The sequence below is a fragment of the Tauraco erythrolophus genome, chromosome 20 (genome assembly GCF_009769465.1).
Source record: "Tauraco erythrolophus isolate bTauEry1 chromosome 20, bTauEry1.pri, whole genome shotgun sequence".
Taxonomy (NCBI): Eukaryota; Metazoa; Chordata; class Aves; order Musophagiformes; family Musophagidae; genus Tauraco; species Tauraco erythrolophus.
The window spans coordinates 8,852,464-8,875,734 of NC_141484.1; the positions used below are offsets into that span (position 1 = coordinate 8,852,464).

Below are 23,271 nucleotides of genomic sequence, written 5' to 3' on the forward strand. Positions count from 1 at the left end.
CAATTGTTTTTTTTTTTTTTAATCTCAGAGTTACAGACATCTTTAATCCAAAAGGAAAGGCAAAAAAAAAAAAAACCAAAAACAAGCCCCAAAACAAAAACCCACCCCCCCAAACCCTTCAACAGAAAGTTTCATTCCCAATTTTAAAATATCAGGAGTTTTTCTACAACTCAATGCTAAACTTCAGCATGGAAAATTGTATGTAAACACGCACATACACACATACATATTTTATATAAGTGTGTGTGTATATATATATAAAATATATATGTAGGAGGCGTGTAATGGCAATGAGATGCAATTACTCTGAGGAAAGGTTATTCAGCTAAATACACTACTAAAACTTGAGAAAAAAAAAACACAAGTCTTGAACCCAGTTTGTGCATAGTTCATGATCCTCTATAAAACCAGCTTTTGTTAATTTGCAATCTTGCAGGACCCTTTAAATCTGATAAAACCATTAAAAAGCTAATCTTCAAAAAAAAAAAAAAAAAAGTAATGCACAAGTTTCCTGATCCAAGCAGGCAGGGAGCACAATGTTCATATAATTTTTAAAACATACTTGAAGTGTATGTTATTCCATTGTCTTTCTTCCTTTCAAAACAATCAAAAACATTGATCTTTTTTTAAACATAAAGCGATTTTTTAATATATAAAGCACTCTTCAAACATCTATTTCTTTTGAGTCCATTATTTGGTAAATATGTAACTGCTACACATTAGATTAGGTATTTTCTTCTTTCTTACTGTCTTTTTTTTTTATTTTGTTTTTTTAATAATATCTTCAGTGCTAGGAGTTGGGTTTTAAAAATACATGAAATGGTGTGGAGTTGCTCCTCGGGAAACCCGGCTTTCCTGAGACATCTTCCACCATGTGCAAGATAGTGATCACAAAGTTTTCGCCACTTTGACGAAGAGGAGGAAAACAACAACAAAAAATAGTACACAGCAATGGCCAAAGAAAAGAATAATACAACAACACTGTTCAATCCCAGAGCTCTGAAGTAGCATATCTTCATTCTGAAAATAGTTTTCTTTACGATGGAAGTCTCTTTTTTTTTTTGTCTTTTTTTTTTTTTTAAATTCCTTTTTTATTTTAAAGTTTGAAGGAGAAAAAAAGGTCTGTAAACAGGTGGGAGCCAAAACTCCTGGCTCCTCCAAAAGCAGTCAAAACCTATGTCCAAGTGCTTGTTTCTGTTCCTGCTTGCAAGGGAACTATCCGCTCTTTACAATTATCTATGGCCACAGTTCAACAAGAGTATTTTTTTTTTTAAACTTTATATTCCGAATGGAAAAATGGTGCAATACTCCGGTAATAATTTTCTTGCATTAGTCCACAATAAAAAGCCGCTAAAGGTAGATATACATATTATTCTCCAGAGATACACACTGTAATTTTTAAAATGCGATAAGAGTCCTTGAGTAAACATTTACACGTGAATTGTCGCCGGCCCCTTCTATCAGTTTCTTTTTTTTTTTTTTCTTTTTTTTTTTTTAACATTATAGGATTAGCTACAAGAAGGGCTGCGGACACTCAGTGCAAAGTTAGAAGCTAATAACAATTAAACATTTGACCAATGAGCAAATAAAAAGCATATACTGAATAAAAGGAAAAAATTCACACCACACATGGGCACACACATACACGCACACATACACACACACTCACATACATACATCTGTTCCAACAAAAACATATAGTCTGAACTTTAAAAAAAAATTCTTAGAGCCTGTTTTTTGTGTACTGATGCCGACCTGGAAGTGTAATAATTAGACTTAGAAAGTGTTCACATTTTGTTATTGGCCTGCTGGATTCAAGTATTTGCATGTTGATATGTTGGGGTTTTTTTGTTGTGTTTTTTTTTGTTTGTGGTTTTTTTTTGTTTTGTGTTTTTTTTTTTAACTTTTTATATTTTTGGGATTAAAAAAAATGACATGGAAAAGTAATGAAACAAGGGTAATGTGCATAGGCAGATCCATGGGAGTAGTGGACACAGAGATACCCCAGCCCTGCCCTCCCTCCCCCCGGCTCAACCTGTACAGTCAATAGTCACCATTCGGGTTTTCGTTCCTTTTCTGTACCAACGGTAAATATCACACTTCACCCCTTCTGATTATTGGGTCCGCCTCTGGTAATGTGCATAATAGTCACAGGCTCATTTTAAATAGGCTTTCATTTCCCCTTCCCCCCCCCCCCCCACCCCCAGCTGATAAAATAACCCTTTCCAGCCCAAATTCTGAAAAGTGCCCTTCATGATAGACCTATTCTAAGCAGCTTTTATACTTTGTTTTGAAATTCACCATACAAACATAAAAAGACAACATAAAACAAAAAGCCATGAAAAAAATAAAACCTGTCATTAGCATGTGACACTGACCAAAAGTAGCCCATACTGTTTCACGAACAGTTCACAAGGACTTCTGCAGTTTCATACTCGAGATTGGACAGAGGTACTAAAAAGGGCTGCCAGTCTCATCTGTTAAAGCTGGATTCTTCATCAAGCCCGGGACTGGAAAGGGTTACGATTTTTTATTTTTTATTTTCCTTTAGTGCTGATGATTGTTATTTCCGGTTTGTTTCTCTTGTTTCCTAGATGGACTCCCCACTGAGAAGATCACCCGGAAGAAGAGTATTCAAAGGTGTGGGGCTGCCGATGACTCTGCCGTCGTCGGCACTCGGGGGCCCCCAAAGGCTGCTGGAGTACTGAGGCACCCCGCCCCACAGCAGGTCGCTGCTCCCCTTGCCCCCCAGGCAGGGCGTGTTCCAGTGCCCGGCGTCGCTGCGCACCAAGGCGTGAGAGCTGCTGGAGGAGCCCAGGCGAGGCTGGTTGGTTCCAGTGTTGGACTGCCAGCTGGAGGTGGGCGGCAGCGCCTGGCCCTGGGCCAAGAAGCGGTTGACTTCTTCTTCACCAGCGAACTCGGCCAGGATGGTAGTGTTTCCCAGGACACACCTGGGGACAAAAAACAAAAGGTGCAGCGACATGAAACAAGGGGGGCGAGGGGCACTTTGGGAAATATCCAAGATGGATAGAAATCTGTTTTCCCCCAAGTTGAATTTGAGATGGAGATTTCTGACACTTCTGCTCGCTTTTAGCGGTCCCAGTCTCTTGAAGCAAGACTTCTCTGTCCTATTTTCTACTTCCCTTTCTACATCCACAGGCAAACACACACCAAGCCGGGTGTGGAGACCACCTCGCTTCACTGGCACGTATGACGGGAGGCTGTCCTCTATTGAGGCATAAAGACACAAGCACACCAGCATTACCAGTAACAATCGACGCCAAGAATCACAAATTTATTGTAACACTTTCAAAAACTATTCTCTTCACATTATTTTGTCATCCCAGAATATATTCTAGCATTGAAATCCTGCAACAGATTCAATCATTTGCTGTATATTTCAAAACCAATTAGCCAGGAAAAGAAAAGAAGTCTCTATCCTTTTTTTTTTTTTTTTAAATCTGCCAGATACATGAGCAGAATAAAATTCAGACACCTTGCACCTTGGGATGTCCACGGCCATCACACTCGATGGCAACGTTTCAGTTAGAGCAAAGGCTGAAACGCTGTGTCTAAGCCTGTGCTCAAGCACCTGGTAACACTGCCTCCCTTCCTCACCTCTCCTTTTTGCAGAAATGTTGTAGCGTTTATTATTTCTGAGCACTGGGACCTGTAGTAATTACAGCACTTTGCTTTACTAAAAAGATAAGATGCAAAACATAGATCCAATAATGCATCATATAATATAGCAAAGCACGCTCCAAACCATGAGGTGTGTCATTCCTCTTCCTTTTTTAAGTATCCTCAGAGGCCTTAGAGACTCAGAAAGATTAGAGAATCCTTCTTTTTCACGTGTAATGAACAAGCATGCTTTCGTATCTTTAAAGTCTTATCCCATCACAACGTTTAACTCTTCAATGTACAGTTCAACTCTTTCGTGTCTAATGCTTATTCCTACTTTTATTTAAAGACATACTAGAAACCCACTGGCTCTGTTGGGACACGTTTCCAACATCTGTACTCTGAAAATTGACTTGTACTTCAATGCAACTCACTGCTCTCCTGCAAAGTTGAAGGGTTTTGTCTTTCCCCTCCACCCCGTTTCCTGAAACCTCATTTTTCTTCTCTATATTCTTATTCCTCCCTAATGTCACCAATTTTATCACTCATATTCTCCAGCTCTGGCTTAGCATGCCAATTAGTCCCATGGATTTTAGAAGATCTAGAAAGCACATTTTGTTGTCATACATTTCTTTCCCTTTCTTTCATAACTCCTTTTAAAAAGGTGACCACCATGAACACATACTTTATCATTTTCTTGTCCTTTCTGTTGTTCTCTAAGCTAAAACCCTGTCTCATGCTCTCTTCTCTCTGAGCTTCCTTTGGAATTCTTACCACATCTTACAAATTCTTTGCAGTCTTACATGTGACAAATCCTTACTGAGGACATTATTAATGGTGAGTATCTATTACCAAGTTTTGTAATGACCTCTTATTCAGCAGTATATGAGTATCTCGTCCCCAGTTATTTTTTCTCTCTCTCATTAGGTAATTTCCAAAATCGGATTAAACTAACTAGTGATCAATTCCAAGTCCTAGTAAATAAATGCCTAAGAAAATAGTTTCTGAGATAAAACTGGCTTCATAACAAAGGAAAGAGAGAGCAGAAACGTACATATGCAGAGACTTCTGGGCCTTGGCTGCTTCTTCCTTGGAACTGTATCGGACCACAGCATTCCCTTGTGTCAGGTTCAAGTGGAATGTTATTAGAGGGCCATGTTGCAAACACAGTGTCCGCAGTGTGGAGCCATCAATCTGGTAAGCGGGAAGGGGGGAAAGGTTATCTGTATTTTTTTTTATTTTACTTTAAATGCTTGTTAACTAAACAAGTTTCAGAAGCTAAACAATTAAGTACAGGTGAAAGAAAAAAAAGTTTTTCTTCCATAAGAATAATTTAATTATAGACTTATCACGGTCTTCATTGAGTTTGCCTTTTTAAGACTTCTCTACAGTCCAGTGCACAAAATTTCCCAATTTAGGTGATACAAATCATACTTATCATTGGAAGTCCACAGAAGTCCAGAAATAAATCAAAAGAAAAACACGTTGTTTGTAAATACAACTAAAAATGAACAACACATTGTTCATAAATACAACTAAATTTTACCCAAGATTAATCTGGATGTCTACATTCATGGCTTTGTGGCTTACATTCTTCCTTAAGAACGACACTATGTGAAAGACAAGCATATTTGACAGACTTGAGAGAAAAAACAAACAAAAATAATAAAACAACCTATAGGAAAAGCATATTTTACATCTCTGTATCTGCTCTAAAACGTCGTTCACCTCCAAACTCACACATACATACAGGGTGCACACTTGATTACAGTCTTAAAAGTTCATACTTGATTTGACAGCACTTTGAAAACAAATTCCCTGTAGAAAACAGACACTTGTAATAAATGCATAATAATTATTTTCCCTTCAAACGAACCAAATGACCATGGTTGATAAATCTTCTTCTTAAGCATCTCTTAAATGTGACAAGTTTCTTTTCATAACAAGTTATGTGCAATTCCATCTACCTGGGGTGTGAGGTTTCGAAGAACCAGCCAGCTGCTTGTTCTCCCTGAGCTGTCAGTACTCCATGCAGAACCTACAATACAAATTCCACAACAAAACATTTTATCCTGATGTGGAGAGCATATTATAAGAAGAAAACTTATCTGGAATCACAATGTACTAGCAAGTCTTATTGCTACCGAAAACAAATCCTACAGCACTTTCCTCACATCTTGATTTATTGTCATCTTTGGAATGAAAGGCTGCTGAATGAAAACCTGCTTTGGTTACATTTAAAGGATCTGTGGCATTTTTCACGTTCCCACAATAACTATTGGAAAACTAGTGGATGCAGGTATGACACCGCAACAAACTGTATCTTCACGTTACATTAGAATTAATCTGGAAGACACATTTTAAAAGCAATTCAGATGTCCAAGCTCAGATTGCTGCTTGCTATTAAAGATTTTTACAGCACTGCAGCATTCTGCTTCCTTGCCACTGATAGATTAATGCACATGGCTTATTCAAAACAGATATTTTTCTGTGCTGACAATGTTCTGATTAAAGATACAAGGACATAACCAACAAAACCTGCTTTTCCAACTCCAGCCTGGTGTTTTACAATGAGAAACTGTACAAGCTTGATATTTATGAGTGGCATTTGAGAAACCGCAGTACTTCTGTAGTCACATACGTGACCACACTCAGGCTCCCGAGAGAATCCTGGCATCAGCAATGTCTGCCCACCAGGTGGGGTTTTGGTGAAGAAAACAGGCACGAAATAAATGGCAAGAAGAGGGAAGAACATTCAATTCTCAACTTAGTGAAAGCGGATTAATCAAACAGCTTTATAAAATAGGTGTAATACTTCTGAAGCTGATGAAACTTCACAAACACGAGATATAAATATATAAATATTTCTATAGTCACATCCACGGTGTCTCATATTTTTATTTAATCAAAACAACATCTAAAAAAAAAAAAAGAGTCCGCATGAAAAAAATCAAGACATTCCCTGAGGGCCCTGCAATGCCATCAGGTCCTAAATGCTTCACATCTGTGCTCCAAAAATGTGTTCCATATTAAATTCCATGGGCTGATTCACCCATCTTGAAGCCTCGTAGGCAGCCATAGATCATATGACAAAACAAGAAACATGTTTAAAAGATATTTTTAGAAATTGAGGAAATGGAAAAAAAAACCCTAGTTGGAGTGAAATAATTTGGCAATTCCTACGTAAAATTACTAGTATGACTACCTGAAAGATGACAGCTTCATTTACAACTTATCCTAACTCAAGTAAACAGCCATGAGCTTCATCCCCAGAACAGACACACTCTATTTGTATTAAATCTCAAGTTTTTGGAGCCTAACACACAGCTAGGAGGTGCCTCACTATTGTAACCCAGAGTGAAAGCAAACAATTATAAAAAGGCAGCACTGTGGTGTTACAAAACACAGGAGCCAAGAGTACCAGAGGAGTAAGAGCTGGTCCAACCCAGGGGACTGGCACCCCATGTAGATGATGGCTTGGTGTTTGTTAAGCCTGGAGGTGGTCTCGTAGGAGCAGTAGTGTTTCTGGGTACCTTCCATAGTTCATGGGATAGAGAGGCTTGTGTGTGAGAGATTGGGCCAGAGGACCACGTAGACTTGATGTCTGACAATTTACCTGCAACAGAAAAAAAAAATACATCTGTGTATTTTCAGTCAGCAACAACTGTTAAACCAAGTAGGATGGGTAATCGTCAAGCTTCTGCATGGACTGCGTTCTTCCAGCTCTTCAGGAGAGAAAAGAACAGCATTCTCTGTCATCCGGTGACATAAATCCTATATCCTTTGAACTTACTTACATTAGTATTTACAGCAAAAATTTTGTATTTAGTAACTCACATCTGCTATATATGCAGTTTCCTTTTTAAAATATCCTATTTCACTTTCGCGTAAAAGGTGATACGAGAAAAAGAGACAAGAAAATGGACTTAAGTATTTGAAATCTCATTTCATCAAAATTATAATGAAACACTTCAAGATTATCTCTCTTAAAGGTTTACTAGAACTTAACCACTTTTTCTTACACAACTCATTTTATCTAATAGAAAGTAACCAGTATATCCATATGTTCCTCTGATATATTATTAAAATTCCAAAGATCAAAGACCAACAAAAACTGTATTTCTGAATATTCAAAGTAACATATACTCTTTTTTCCAAGTGTCTTTGAGAAAAATGAAGTCTTCAGAAGATTAGAACATATCACAACCTGTCTACCGTTCAGTTTATTTCCCTAATCAGTTTTTAAACTATCTTACAACTGTTCCTGCCAAAGCAGAGTTTTATAAAATAATACAAAACCCAAGAATAACAAATACAGTTTAGCATTCAGAGTGGCAGATGAAATTGATTCAAATTACAGATACAAAACCAAAACCCTTTATTCACTTTTAGACTTACACATCCCTGTTTTTCTTCCTTGTGAAATTAGAGCCCAATTTCCTTATCATACCACAGTCCCACCGTTACCAACATCAGCAGCTTGTGTGTGACTGGAATGGACTGAAATGGTCACATCACTGCATCCTCTGCCAGAGCAAATGACACTGTGATCACGCTGCCTCAGTGCTTTAGCGTGGATTGCAGACAGGGGAAATACTTGGTCTCACAAAATCCAAGATGCAAAAATCTTACGATTTTTTTTAAAACTAGGTTTGAACTGGCAGATTAAGTTTATACTGAATCAGTGCTTTGCATCAGGCAGCCATTAAGAGTTTTTTATTAGTCTTAAAGCCAAATTTACCAGTCACCAAATCACAGCCTCATTATATAGACACACACTCTCCAAATTGCTTCTATTTATCTGTATCATTGAACTCCATGGTTTTATACGGAATCATAACAATTTAAGTGAAAGGGCAACCAGTCTCCTATCTTCTTGCAAACTGTATCAACAAAAATAATTTGACAATGATGATGAAGACATTAACAAGGGTAAAATGGTGGGGGAAAAGGGCGGAAGTCTTGAGTTTTAGAACTCAGAGCAGCTCAGCCTGCGATGTAGCACATGATACACGCACATTACCACAGATTAGATGTTGCTATGTCACTACTTCTCATAGGGGTTAACACAAAGATTAGATGACACTGCAAAAAATAAAAAGCAAATAAAGCAGAAATGCATGGCAGATAAAAGAAAAGCAAGCCATTCCCTTCTTTTCCTTTCACTGGAGTAAAATAGTTCAAACAACCCCGTTTTGTTTTGCATTCTGCAGTATGCCTGGACGTTGGCACCATCCTTTATTTAAAGAAGTGGAGGGTTTTCACTGATTAGATAAGAAAAGTGCTAATACGATTCACACAACAGCCCCAACACATTTTTATAATGGGACAAACTGGATATTTAGGTAGCCAGTTCACAAAGTTTCCATGATTTGCAGATAGATGCTCCAGAATTTATAGCTCATTAAAAACAATGTGGTAATTATTTAGAGCATCTATAAGCTCAGTCATACAGGGGAGCACCAGGCTTTGGACTGACTATTCAAAGACATTTAAGAGCCCCAAATCCAACCCCTCCAGAGACATGCAGAGCACCTCATCGAGGTACTACTAAACTTTTTCCTGAGCTGAAGATGGTTCACTTTTAACAGTGAGTTTATTAAAAATTTTCATATCAGCTCTTACTGAAGGGTCTAGTAGGGGTGTTTCTACTGAGGTCCTAGACAATATTCCTCCTCAAAGTTGCAATGGAAATAGTCATTAAGAGATCTCGATGCCAATACAGAGTGACAGCATGTGGCACCAAGTAGAATAAACACATTTTTCCTTAGCACAATTCCAGGCATACCATCCAACGCTCACCACTGAAGAGCTGCCAGGAGAGCTGCTTACCTAGCATAGTACTAAAAAATATGCTTCTGTCTATGGTAGCACTACTGTAACAACTGGGAAAGCACTTTCTAGGGCCTTTTCTCAGAACGCAGAAGGATGCAAAAGTAGAAAGGCCATGTTTCGTACCTGCAATGCTAGGTGCGGATGCAATGCTGCTGAAAGAGCTACTGTAGCCGGAGGCACTAAGCGGCCAGGCACTCGATGAAGGCAGCGTGGCATTCTGAGATGATGTTGGGGATGACCCTGCAGAACCAGCAGAGAAGCAACTAAGAAAGATGGGCATAATGATGTTTGGTGTGACATAAGCAAATCTATTACGTGCAAATACAAACCATGCAAGGCATTTTCCTTAATCAGCCTGGTCTCTGAAGTCTAGGAATGAAATGTTATAGAAAGCATGATAAAGTGAAGCAGAAGTCTTTAGTAGAAAAGAAAAGGAAGGTGGCACAAGTAGCAAATGTAATAGAACCTGTGCAGAAGATAAATTCTGTATTTCCTTTTAAGATATGTGACTCAAAAAAACAGTGCTAAACTGTTTAATCTCAAGAACAGGCTTCGTTTATAAAGGTGCTCTGCCAGCTGACTTAAGCAATGGCAACTGTAGATGAGCATAGATGCATATGATAAACTAACATCTCACCATGGGTGACTTGTCCTAAATTACTTGAGGTAAGCAGTTCTCCTACATCCTAATGCCTACAAACATCTTTAGATTTTTGCAGACTGCCAGTAAAGCAAGGATATATTTTAGCAATCTCTTCTCAAACTGATAACATTAAATGAAATAGCCTGAAACTATGTTGGTAAATCATTTACAATCTGAGGAGCTATCTAAGCATACATACAATTTCCTTCCTGGCAGAAAATGAAAGAAACTGAACATAAAATAAAATACTTTCATTATAAAGACTGGAAGAGCTGGAAGTATTCTCTCCAGCCACCAGCAAAATTAAGTGTGTATCCTAGGTGACTTATCATTCCTGACATACACAGATGAACTGTGATACTGAAACATCTTTAACTGACTAACAAAAATTGGTGTGTTCTTTGGAAAAAAGCGCCGTATTGAGGTAGAAAGGAGGAAGTAAAAGGGCAATATCCTTTCTCTCAGCTCAATAAAAAACAAAGGTCACATTTTCAACTGAAACAGCAACCAACCAAACTTTGCCTTATCCAGACTCGCTGTGCTCCACAAGACACACCAATACAGACATCAGTCTCAAGCAAAGTAACTCTATATCAAGGCCTTCTCTGGAAATGATCTATTCCCCAGGCAGGAGCGAGGGAATCATATCAGATTGAAAGGCTCATATGTCAACAGAGCTGAAACCATTTCTGCTTCCACATGGGTAAGACTTTCAGCTCATAGTAGCTGACCCTGCAAAGCCTCATTAGCAAACAGGGTAAACCAAAAATTAACCCAAAAGCTTAGGTTTTGCCTGTTTCTAAGTGAACAGTGCAAGGATGGCACAGACCACAGTCCAGCCCTCTGAATGGACTTCAGCTCTGTCAACACAATCCGTGTCCTTCAAGCTGCAGTATTCAAAGACAGACTCTTCCTGGCAGCATGTCATGAAAGCCCTAAACTCAAATGGAGAGCTACTGACAACAACAAATAATTTTACCTAGGAGCAAATGCCTAGGTTAGACGAGCATAAAGAAACAGATTCAGTAACCACATTTTTTATTAAAATTGTATTATTAACAAGCTAAAAAGCTAATGAGGAAAGGAAGCACACCTGGACCCCTACAGTCACTGCTTTTCAGAAAGTTTTGGCTCTTGAGGGCCTGTTTTGCAAGGATCATCTACACTGACCTTCTCTAAGTAGCGCAATTTCTTCATTCCACAGACAGATTACTCGCCAACGGAGCTAAAGTATACTTTCCTTCTATAAAGAAGGAAGACCTGTAGTAGGTATCACCTCACTTCCAGGTACAGCTCTGTAGGGCTAGGCTCTCAGCCTAAGGGGAGTGTTTCTTGGGTGCACCATACCTGAACTGTGGATGAATTATGTCTTTATACTTTTCTTTTTATAACTTCAAACCATCCAGGTTGCCTGCTCCTTGAAGTACAAGTGGGTCATTAAAAGTTAATTCAACATTACTCGTTACACAAATACTTGATGTTTCAGCTTAAATAAAGATTGCTTTCTGGTAAGAGACAACTGAAATCATTCAAGGCAACAAAAACCCGTGCCTCCTTTCCCTGACGCTTCCCATCCCTTCACCTCAGTTAACAAACCCAGAGCTGGAAACCCATTTCAAGGATAGTTCTGATTTACAATCTGTACAGATATCCGAGATGTAACTACTAAAATAAAATCCACATTTTTAATCCTGACAGGCTCTTCTTGACAACCTGATTATACTATTCCTGTGCATATCAGAGTGCTCTAACAGAGTGCAGATGACTGCACGCTGATCACAACCAAACCGAGCCACCTTTCCCTTGATCCACTTTCAGTACATCTAGTTAACAAGGAGCATAGTCCCAAAGGTTTATTGTTTTAGAGAATACTGTTTAAACTCTGGAGTAAGCACTACCAAGACAAAGGGAATGGAAATGACGCTGGGAAATACTAGTTTACTAGTCAATTCCCCATTTTGTCTTTTCTTTGATAGTTCTGGGGATAAAACAGCTCTAATTTATTTTGCTGGTTGGCCTTCTAATAAAGCTAGAATTAATTAGTGTGACAGAAGCCCGCTGCCTCAGCAACAACTGTGGAACTTCTGCATCATGTCTTCTGAGCATTTCACAAAGTGTATGTAGGACGTTGGTCAGTATGAAGAGCAAAATCTTGTTCAGAACAAAGTGTTATATATCACAAAAAACACAAACAAAACCAGAAGTTTATATTACACCTCACAGCCTTTTCCAATATAAAAGCATTTACATTCTCATGGAAAACCAGGAACTTCTTAGTTCCATATTTAAATCAGGTATTTCTGGATTTTCAGTGAAAGTTCAGAGCAGACACACTACTAGATTAGGATTACATGCAAAAATATACTATATCCATAATATATGAAGTCAATTTTGTCTGGAAGAAAAAAAAAAAAAAAAGGAAAATATAAACAGATGTACAGTAATATGTGTGTTTACCTCCACTTTTGAGAAGATAGCGATTAACATCCTGTATCGTGGTGTTTATGGTGGGCCCAGTTGGAACACTTCCAGGAGTAACATCGGGGTCATTTTCAGGATCAATATTCTGCAGTCCTTTCCATGGAACTCCTGGATGAAACTCTGTTTCAAATATAATAAAAAGAAGAGTATATAAAGTCAGAATTTTCCAAAGTTCCTGTGTATCAGAAGGCACGAGGATTCAATACATAAAACCAACAGTACGTTTTAAGGACATCAGTTTAACATGAATGCTTTAAATTTTGTTACCTGGAGGCCAGTTTATGCTGGAGCCATTGGAAATTTTATCACTATCGGTTTTGGCACGTGACCAGCTGTGAGGAACAGCCACGGGTGGACTGGCGGGCGATTCACTGTTCTGAATCAGATCATACCGGCCGTAAGAGTCATCAATGGAGGACTTTCCCGGAGGACCAATACTTAAACCTCCAGGTATAGCACCTGTAATGAATGAAATGGAAAGGCTTTGTTTAGGAGTGGGACTAATTTGAGGTATGAAATTTCATCAGTCCCTATATCTTGTTGTTTTCTTTTTTTCTTTCTGTTTTACAGAGATAAGAAAGAAAATTAAAATATAAACCAGCAAGCAAGGCTTAACAGCCTCTGAAGCCTTGCTAGGAATTACAGCTGTGAAATACACAGCTGGTACAACCCAGACACTCAAGTTAAAGAAATTTGGATTGCATTACTGCCAAAAAGAGACTAAAGAATTCAAATCATTACACTGATGGTAAACAGGAATTCGCTCAGACAGCATACTAAGGAATATCACTGCAGGCAAGCATCCTTCCTTGGTATTCATGGCTGACGGGATGGATGATTTGAAATGGCCTTTCTCATGTTCCTACAAACTGTCAAACAAACAATAATTTGGCATAAGCAGTACAGCTACTTGCAGAATAAAAAACTATTGTAAAAGAAATAATTCATGCTGCTCATAATAAAATCCAGGATACAATAAAGTTAACTGAGCACCATGTTCCAACAGAATAAACTTTGTACAGGAAATAAAGGAATAAACGACTCAGGATACTGGAGGCGTTAGGGATAAAGGTGTACAAACAGATTAGCAATCACTTCGGGAAAAATACGAAACTTGTGTTCCTAACTCCCAGGGTGGGTAATTAGGTAATCCATCGTGCCTTTGTACAAGACCGGCTGTGAAAGGTTGATGATACTTGAAAAATTGTGGGAAAAAGCCAATGTAAAGTTTTTTTGGATTGAAGGTATGCAGATCTAGAGTAAGGAGAAGCTTGTGGGACTTGTTTTGCCAACAATAATGGCTTGTTTTACTTGAACTCCATGTTCTGAGCAACAAAATTCAGCAAACGAAAAAAAACCATTCCCACATCGCATGCGGGAAGTGATACCTGCAGGAACTTCAATGCATTGCTAAATGTCACTGTAGAAATCATCTCAAAAACACCACAGTCTCAAAGGGCACTCTACCAACCATTTTACGAGCACATACCAAAAATAGTAACATAAGAAAAAAATTTCAATTGCAGTATGACTCAAGCCTGGCACCGAGATTAACCCCAACATACCGTGCTTGCTGGAGTTCTGGTCAAGCGAAGAAGCAGCACTAGACAGATTATCCATTGAGTTGGGGTGTGTCCACTGAGGAAGGCGAGATTGGGACTGAGAAGTGTCCTTCACTGACAAACCACCAGTAATGTCCATGTTATTTACATTCATGTTCGGGTTCAGTCCAGCTAAGGGAAAATGGCTCATTAGAAATCCGTAACATACCGGAGGATTAAAAGATGTGTTTAAAAATCCAGCTAAAGAAGTTCTTAAACATTGATCTTCAGACATCTGTACATACGTGTAGCAATTTACTATGCACATTTTCAACCTGCTGTCAAGAACTTTTGCTTTTATGGGAACACCAATATAACACCCAAGAATTCAGAAAATGTTAAAACTTTGCTAAAAGGAAAAAAAGAGAAAAGATGTAGGGATAGTATTTTAAAGCTGGCAGTATTTCTACTTGCAGTCTCTTCTCTCAGAAAGATTCTGGAAGAATGCACTGGAATGCTATGTCTAAACTAGTGAAGAATTTGCAGCATTCCATTGCTAAGCCAAAATATTCCTGGTTTCTCACCAGCACACCTCCATGATGTCTGCCATTTTATTTTGCTAACAACATTTTAAAAATCATAGAATCATAGAATGGTTTGGGTTGGAAAGGACCTTCAAGACCATTCAGTTCCAATCCCCTGCCATGGCCAGGGATGCCTTCCAATAGATCAGGTTGCTAAAAGCCTCATCCAGCCTGGCCTTGTACACTTCCAGGGACGGGGTAGCCACAACTTCTCTGGGCAGCCTGTTCCAGTGCCTCACCACCCTCAGAGGGAAGAATTTCTTCCTTAGATTTAATCTAAATCTCCCCTCTTTCAGTTTAAAGCCATTGTCCCTTGTCCTATCACTACACACCCTTGTCCAAAGCCCCTCTCCAGCTTTCTTGTAGCCCCTTTAGGTACTGGAAGGCTGCTAGAATGTTTCCCCGGAGCCTTCTCTTCTCCAGGCTCATCAGCCCCAACTCTCTCAGCCTGTCTCCATAGCAGAGGTGCTCCAGCCCTCACATCATCTTGGTGGCCCTTCTCTGGAAGGGCCTCTGTCTCTGCTCCAACAGCTCCATGTCCTTCTGATGTTGGGGGCCCCAGAGCTGAAAGCAGCACTGCAGGGGGGTCTCACGAGAGCAGCGGGGCAGAATCTCCTCCCTCGACCTGCTGGCCATGCTGCTTTTGCAACTAATTAAAAGGTCACACAAACAGATGCTATTCGTCAGAGCAGGTATTGTACTATTTGGGCGTATATTTTGCACGCACACAGAATAAAATCACTCGGGCTATATTTAAGGAATAATTTTGACATGCTTCTGTGACGTAAATCTGGGTCCTTTTTGATATATAATCCTGAATGTTAGCAAATCACAGGAAGCTGAGATATGATAAGAACATCTTAGACTTAGGCCTTTAATTTATAAATTCTTCTGTCTTCTGATGCTCCCTGCTAAAACAGCTCATCATAGCAGTTAAAATTACCTTCTTAACTGCTGCATGGTAGATAAAGCTTGGCAATTCTATTGTGCATAGCACAAAGAGTCACAAAGAGATTAAATTAATGCCTTTATGTCATAAATTAAGTCTGTAGCATACATCAAACAATCACAGAAAACAGGTCTGAAAGGTTGTTCTGTTCATCCTTTCTCAAGGCTGAACTGATTATTTTGACATCAATCATATTTGACAGATCTATGTCTAACCTACCACAAAATGACCAGTGAAGGCGCTTTCAGAAACTTCCCAGATAATTTATTCCAGTACTCTGCTTAAAGCAAATAAGTGAGCCTTAATGTTTAACTAGATCTGCTTTTATGCAACAAAAGTTTATTACCTCTCGCATTAGCCGCATGCAAGAAAACTGCTTCCAAGCTATCCTTTACATTTTTGAAGATTCCTGCATGTCTCTTAAGTCATCTCTTTAGACTGAAGTGAGCAGAGGATTTTATTTTTCCCTTAGCAGTCATGCTTTAGAAAGACCTAATCATCTGCATTCCTTCAAACTGATCTGTATCTTTCTTGAAATACATTGACCAAAACTGATGCCTTATCAGTGCGGATTACAGCGGAAAGATGACTTTGCATGACTTCCAGATGATATTCCTGTTTATCAATGTGACATATGCGTATTTTACAACATGATGCTGGTTTTATATATAGGTATAAAAACATCATAGATATTTAATTAAACAAATCTTCTGTTCCAATATTTGTAGGCAGAGCACAGGTAAGCAAATACAGCCCACCTGAGCACCCACCACACAGACATGTAGTACTATGATTTTGTTTGGCACTTCAACATTATTTAATAAACACACCTTTTGTATTTATGTATTTATTATATTGTAGACAAAATATTGAGTTGCTGAAATACTGAAATATACTCCCTCTGTCTTTTTCATACAGAACCGCTTTGATGAAGGCCACTTACCAAGAGGGTAAGGAGCAAAGGTGTTCGGTGAAGACTGTTGCTCTTTGGTCTGCAGGTCAGGTAGGCCGGGAGCCTGGGGATGGGGTGAAAAGCTATCCATGGCTGATTTGCCTGCAGAGGGGTGCAAAGATAGATGTGGAGGGGGAGGCTGCTGCTTCATAAGCAGGGCCTGGGCCAGCTGGCGCTGGTGCTGCTGGATCTGCTGCTGCATGTTATTGATTGTACGTGCAACCTGGAAAGAAAAAGAATCAATAAATGCTCAATTGAACAAAAAGACACTAGATTTCTTGTGCCTTTCTCTACAGTGAAATAACACAATAGATCTCTTTACAAATAAAAATTGACTGAATTAAGGGTTGAAGAGCTTTTCTCCAATAACTGAACGCTGTGAAATAGCTTTATTACTCTGGCACTCTTTCCTTTTCAATACTCAAGCCATGCACTCTATTATTGTTTCTAGGGATGCTTCAGCTGCTTTGGTATAAAGCAGTATAATCTCTTCAAGCTATCAAAACCAAAGTCTAACGGTGAGATTGAACCGGCAGGCAAACCTACTTGCTGCTCCTGTTGTCTCATGGGTCCGGAAACGTTACGCTGAGCCTGTAACATCTGCTGCTGGATTTGTAAACGTTGGTACGCCTACGCGACAGAAATGAGATGTCAGAGGTGCTAACGCACAATGAGCCCAACGAGCTTGCTTGAACTGCTCTAGCACATTACAAAACAGAAAAGACAGAAACATTAGAGATTTCTGAAAACAGCCAATGAAGCAAAAGTAACAATCTTGTTACAAATGTGTTATAAAATACAGTTGCTTAAGTCCAGTGTTCGTTGTTTTTTTTCAAACCAAACATGTCAATAAGAAACTGTTGACTAAGTTTGTGAGCAATAAGTGTTCATTAAAGATAGGAACCTATGTTTTTTTTCTGAAAAAACTGTAAGACAAAGCCAAAATTAAAATAGAAGTTTGTAATAGTATACAAATAGGATAAATATACCACTAGTTATTTTTGGTTTGGCCATTTTGAGTTCTGACAGTACCTTGCATTTAATAAGCTCTGCTACTTTATGCCAGAAAAATTTCACAATTTTCATGTGGTTAACTAGGCAGTAAATTGACTTTTTTTTCAAAGTGTTTCTCTGAAATACATGAATTTAAAATCAAAATAAGTTCTGTATAGACATTTTTTCAAGTAGCTGGGTACTGTTCAGTTATCACCATGGCATGAGATCAATGCTGTGCTCCTCAAAATTAGGAAACATAACCAGAAATGAACAATAGTATCAAACACTGTTACTAACAAGAGTTTGACTAGCACATCGAGATCAGCAACTAAGAGAGTCTGTCATCCTCAATTTAGTGTATAACCCTAGCAAATCCTGACTTACTGTTAGCAGTATATCTCTTTTTTAAATATTCATAAGATCCAATTAAATATTGTCACACACACATATATACATATATGTAAAATTTGCAAATATAGCAAAAGTGCACAACTTTTCAAAAACAAGTAGCTCTTATCACATGATGTGCTTAATTATATTCCATTAATTACAGGAAATTTACCCTAAACCTTATTATTTAGTGAGGCAACTGAAGGAAGCTCTCCAGGTAACTCAGGCGACCAGCACTGCCAGGATTTCTCTCTTGGTACATTATGACACAAATTTCCCAGTTGGTCGATCAGTTGCACACGTTGGCATGTAATACACAGATAAGTGCTCTTTGGGAATATGCTATGTTACCAATGCCAGTACGAAGACAACCAACTTTTTAGTTCCACTGATCAGCTGTAAAGGATAATTATTCCACAAATGACTATTTATAAAGCCTGAGGCAAAACCCACGATTTTGTTTCTTTGAAAAGAAATTCTACCAAAGAAATCAGTATCTGATTGTTTTAAAGATCTGTCAGGTCCATTAAAAAATTTAGTTAGCCATTCTTTTATTTTATCTTCATGCCTGCAATTCTGATTTAGACCTTATTTGCCATGTCTTTTAACTTACCAGCTGCAGCTGATAGAGCTGGTTCAACATCGTCATATGCTGAGGATTATTAATTGGCGAGGTTAACTGTGCAGGGCTGAGACCAATGTTTTTTGCTGCAAACTGCAAAAGCTGTGCTTGAACCTAAGAAAGAGCAGTGTATCAAACATTGTACCTTTACTTTTAACACTGGCAACTGTGTAAGCCATTAGTAAGAGTCACAAGACATCAGCTGGAAAATATTACTATTACCAGAAGTAGTACCTCGAACTATCAAAAAATTAACAAGAGAGTCTACTACAAATCTTAATAACCATACTCAAATGTCCATTTATAGAAAAAGAGCTGGGAACAAACTCCTTGGCTCTCTAGAAACACTACCTTTTGCAAAAAGGAACAAGAGAACGTGGCCACACAGATAACATACATGAGAACATCTTACCCATGTAACACGCTTCCTGGCTAGCAAATAAATCAACAGAGGCACAGCCAGACAACAGCAGTTGCAAAGCCTCAAGAGCATGGCAGAATGCATATGGAAAGGAGAGTACATAGGGAACAGTTCCAAGGAACAGGAAAGCTCAAGGAGTGGAAGCTCTGTCTAACCTGAGGGGATAGAAACTGAGGCACTTGAGCACGAAGACTAGGCTGGGATGAATTAAGAGGTTGCACTGGCGGTTGCTGCGGCTGTTGCATGGTCCTGGCTTGTGCTGCTCCGCTATTGCCAAACATACCCAGATTGCCACTCGGTATCTACAGCAGGACAAAGAAGACATTGGCATTTAAAGACATCACTCCACATAAACCTGGAAGTTTATCTGTGCAGGCTTTATCCCCAGTGATTACAACAGGCGCAGATACAGAAACCACTACATACAGACTGTATTCAGGTTTAGAATCAGGCACGGCAAAGATCCCAAACCTCCAAAACTTTGTACAGATGCTACTGATAATGGACACGCTACCAGCAGTCTCCGCTTCCGAAAGATATGCTTAATGGGCTCTAAGTGCTGGACAAGTATTGCCTTTAGAAAACTAACTTTAAAAGAATATACCTAATAAAAGCCACCATAAAATGATATATAGAGTTTTTCTGCGTTGTTATTTCTTATCTTTGCTGGAACTTCAATTTATATGGCAAAAATAGCATTTTCATAATCAACAGTAGTTTATGACCTCTCGGTCTTGTGGTGTTTATGAATCTTCCCCTCCACCTCCTTTCCCTTTCCTTCCTTTTCTTTTTCTTTCAGTGCGTTCTACCCAGAGGCCAAAACATCCCTCTTGCCACAATACTCTACATAACCAGAGGTGCCAGAAGCACAGTTTCTTTCTTACCACTTGTCAAAGCTATAAGCTGTCTTGACACTTACAGCAGGAATAAAAAAGCCCCCATCACTTCTCACCCATCTCATCACTGAATAATTATGCCAGCCAGGAAAGACAAATTGGAGCAATGTCTCTGCCTTAGAGTCTGCGACAATTAGCAACGCCTCAAAAAAAGAAACCTCACATCAATCAAGGCAGAGCTATACCAGGGTTCAGTGGTATAAACCCATAACACTACAGTCTCTTCTCAATAGATGTGTGTAATTATCAGAATAATTACAACCAAGCAGTTGTTTTATGTCCTATAACATGAAACATTTACATGGCAGGTAGTTTCTCGACTGATACTTCATGTGAACGAAGATCTTGCACACGCTTTCAGTATAAACCACCCTTTCCCTTGGGGAAGTGAGGAGTCCAAGAGAGCTGCAATTCAACTTGGGATCTCCCCCAACAGCCTTACCTGTCTAGAAGAATTCAAGTTTTGCATGCCCAGCCCTGAGGCAATCCCGCCCAGGGTCTGATTAGGGAGTGCACTGTTTGAAAGGGGGAGCTTCAGGCTTGGTGAAGGCAAAAATGGTGAAGTAGTGGGCTCTTCCACTAGGCCGCCATCCTGATTGGAGAAAGAAAGGGTGAGCTGCGTGCGGTGCCCAGGAGCAGACAGCGCACAAAACGGTGTCCCATGGATGAATGAAAATATTGGGGGGAAAAAAGAAAGATATGGATAACAGAATGAAAAGTATGGAGTGAAGGGAGAAGAAAGAGAAATAGGATTAAGGTTCTGTTTTTCTTTACTTTTTTTACACTTAATTCACAAATGTACAACCACCCTCACCCATCTCTCCAGAAGGAAAGGAGGGATTCTAGCAACTGATCACAGAGCTATCATGCGACCATCTCCTCCTCCCCCCTTAGATTTTCTCCTCTCTCCTCCACCAGATTGAAAAGTGGAAAGGGAAGAGACCCTGCACATTTCACAGAAGTCTTCTGTTAGTTTGGTAAGCTCTCAGCAGCGGAGCACAGACATACGACATCCCGCTTTCACTAACCCAGAACTTGGGAAAGGCCAGATCAGCTTATTCTGTATCAGTCTGCATTTCGTTCCACATCATAGCTCTGCTCTTAAAAAAGCATTTTTGCCTTAATCCCCTTTCCTAACTGAGACACAGAAGCCTCTTTTAATATTCTCATAGCACTGAGTTATTATTATCCACTATGAAACATTATACTCTAACGCACCCAACAAACACAAAAATACTTAAAAGCAATAATGCCAATGTTGTCTGCACAGCTTTCCTAGGAAAGCAATTAAGACACTGCCTGAACGTTCCCCAGGAGAAGGCAGATTTTAGCAAGACATAAGGAGCCCCCTCTGATAACCGGGCTGTAAGGAACCCTGGCTGAACATGGATACCATGCACAGAAGGCAGCCCCACGGGGGGCAAACAGCAAGTCAGAAAATAAAATAAATCGTATAATTCCCCAATCAAACAGGTAGGTGTGTAGCTAGTATTGCAGTGGGGTACCAAGTTCTGTCTCAAACTGTGCTTTGATGTCTGGGAAGCCTGCAGCAAGCATGATCAAATAACACTGTGTACAAAGTAGAGCTCCAAAAACAGGCAGAGTGAAAAATCTTTAATTTGCAATGTGCTCGACTGGTGTTTTTCAGGCAATGTATTCATGGCAAAGAAAGGCTTTAAATAGGTGAGGAACTAGGTTATTTCAACCAATAAATTCAAGGCCCTAGAAGATTGTGGGAAACTGATAAACCTCCTTTGTTAAAAAAGCAGCCCGGTCCGCTAACCAGCTACCCAAACAAATGACCTAATGCCGCAAGCATGCTCGGTAGATTTTATGTTCTAAGTTAATTCTGAAAAATGCATTTTCAACAACTCTCCTTTGATGCAAAGAAAAAGTTTCTTTACTATCAGGCAAAGTGACACCTGACATGCTATCTGACTATCCTGAGGGGGACACTGACATTTTCTAATGATATCCCCAAGGCCTTTCAGCTCAAGATATTTTACATTCTACTGGACATCAGTCACACTCCACAAACAACTGCAGCTTGCATGACAGTAACAGGTTCAAGGATTTCTCCTTAGATCACAGACATATGTTTACAATTCTACCCTTCCCCCTTTAAAGTGAAAATAATTTCAAGCTCCGTGCGTGCTCTCTCCTTCAGACGCCATTGTTTCCTATGTGAACAGACCTATTGACCATGAAAGACCGAAGCAATCCTTCCCTGCCTCCAAAATTTATTCAAGTCTTGTCTCATTGACATTATTTTTTCTCATTTTGGAAACAGGCAGTGCCAGGGACGGTGGAGGACAAACCGCACTGGAGACTTGGGCATCTCATTTCCAGAAGAGGCGGACTCTTGCTGCAAGGTCACTTCCCAACTGTGCTCCTTGGCTGAACTGCAGCAAACGTCTTTCGTAGCACGTTTCTAACACTGTTCACATTCACTCTGTTCTATTTTTTTAAATTTGAATTTATCATAAGGTGCTGACTGTGCTGCACTAATCTGTGCTCTATAAGTGAAGCTGAAATCAATTCATTTCACATAAACTATTTTAGTCAACATAAAGTACTCCTCAAGTCATTCTCAACCTAGACTAGGTGATACCTTTACTGCTGACAATGGTTTGTGACCCATCATTTTTCAGGCTCTTTATGTAAAATTGCTTCCTCAAGAATAATCTTTTCTACCAAACCTTTCCTCTTCAGTGATATTCTTACAAATTTATGTTACATTTTCCCCTCAGGCTAATCAATTAAACAAATCCCCTGCATCTGAATCACTGAAATCACGCTCAATCCTGCACTGCTTTAACTTTTTTGAAGGGACTTGACACAACTGTAAAATCCTACCAGCAGTATTTCATTCTAAGTTATCCAACACAAAGTACCACACTGGTGTTCAACAATACATTACTTTTAGTACTTTAGAAAGTCTCTCACAACAGTCTCATGTGCCAAATATGACAGAAGGCAAGCGACAGAAGACAAAGACTTTTTAGCCCTGTGAGATAGGGACGATTTAGCAGAGGATTCCTGGACACTTTGGCAGTCACCTACCAACAACTGCCACTTCATGAATCAAAACGTCCCAACAGACAGATGAGAGACTGATGAATTTGCCAGAGGTCTTTATCCTAAGTCAGTTACAGGAGTAGTTAGTAGAAAATATGTATTAATAACTTCTTAAAACAGAAAAAAAATCCTTTTCCAAAAGAGGAAGTTAAAGTAATAAAATCTCACCTCAAAAGAAGTTCTCTTCAAATTTGACAGGAGTTAGGTACAGACAAAAGAAACTTGCAGGAAATGCAATACTCCGAGAAGTATTCATCATTGG

The 23,271-nt window shown here is 39.2% G+C and overlaps 1 protein-coding gene across 4 annotated transcripts in view; it reads right to left on the reverse strand.

Moving 5' to 3' along the window:
* Nucleotides 1–2,235: 2,235 nt before the first annotated feature.
* Nucleotides 2,236–23,271, reverse strand: part of TNRC6C (trinucleotide repeat containing adaptor 6C) — a 108,223-nt gene continuing 87,187 nt past the window's right edge. For 3 of the 4 annotated variants that reach the window (XM_086623881.1, XM_086623879.1, XM_086623878.1), the window contains 13 exons: nucleotides 20,374–20,523; nucleotides 19,191–19,337; nucleotides 18,606–18,728; nucleotides 17,153–17,236; nucleotides 16,598–16,829; nucleotides 14,146–14,313; nucleotides 12,848–13,039; nucleotides 12,557–12,700; nucleotides 9,580–9,696; nucleotides 7,043–7,237; nucleotides 5,589–5,659; nucleotides 4,676–4,815; nucleotides 2,236–2,951 (listed from right to left, as the gene is read on the reverse strand). In XM_086623881.1, coding sequence (XP_086480007.1) covers nucleotides 2,591–2,951; nucleotides 4,676–4,815; nucleotides 5,589–5,659; nucleotides 7,043–7,237; nucleotides 9,580–9,696; nucleotides 12,557–12,700; nucleotides 12,848–13,039; nucleotides 14,146–14,313; nucleotides 16,598–16,829; nucleotides 17,153–17,236; nucleotides 18,606–18,728; nucleotides 19,191–19,337; nucleotides 20,374–20,523 — 2,124 coding nt within the window. In that variant the 3' untranslated portion in view covers nucleotides 2,236–2,590. The remainder of the gene's footprint in view (nucleotides 2,952–4,675; nucleotides 4,816–5,588; nucleotides 5,660–7,042; nucleotides 7,238–9,579; nucleotides 9,697–12,556; nucleotides 12,701–12,847; nucleotides 13,040–14,145; nucleotides 14,314–16,597; nucleotides 16,830–17,152; nucleotides 17,237–18,605; nucleotides 18,729–19,190; nucleotides 19,338–20,373; nucleotides 20,524–23,271) is intronic. The other variant, XM_086623882.1, reaches the window with a different exon arrangement.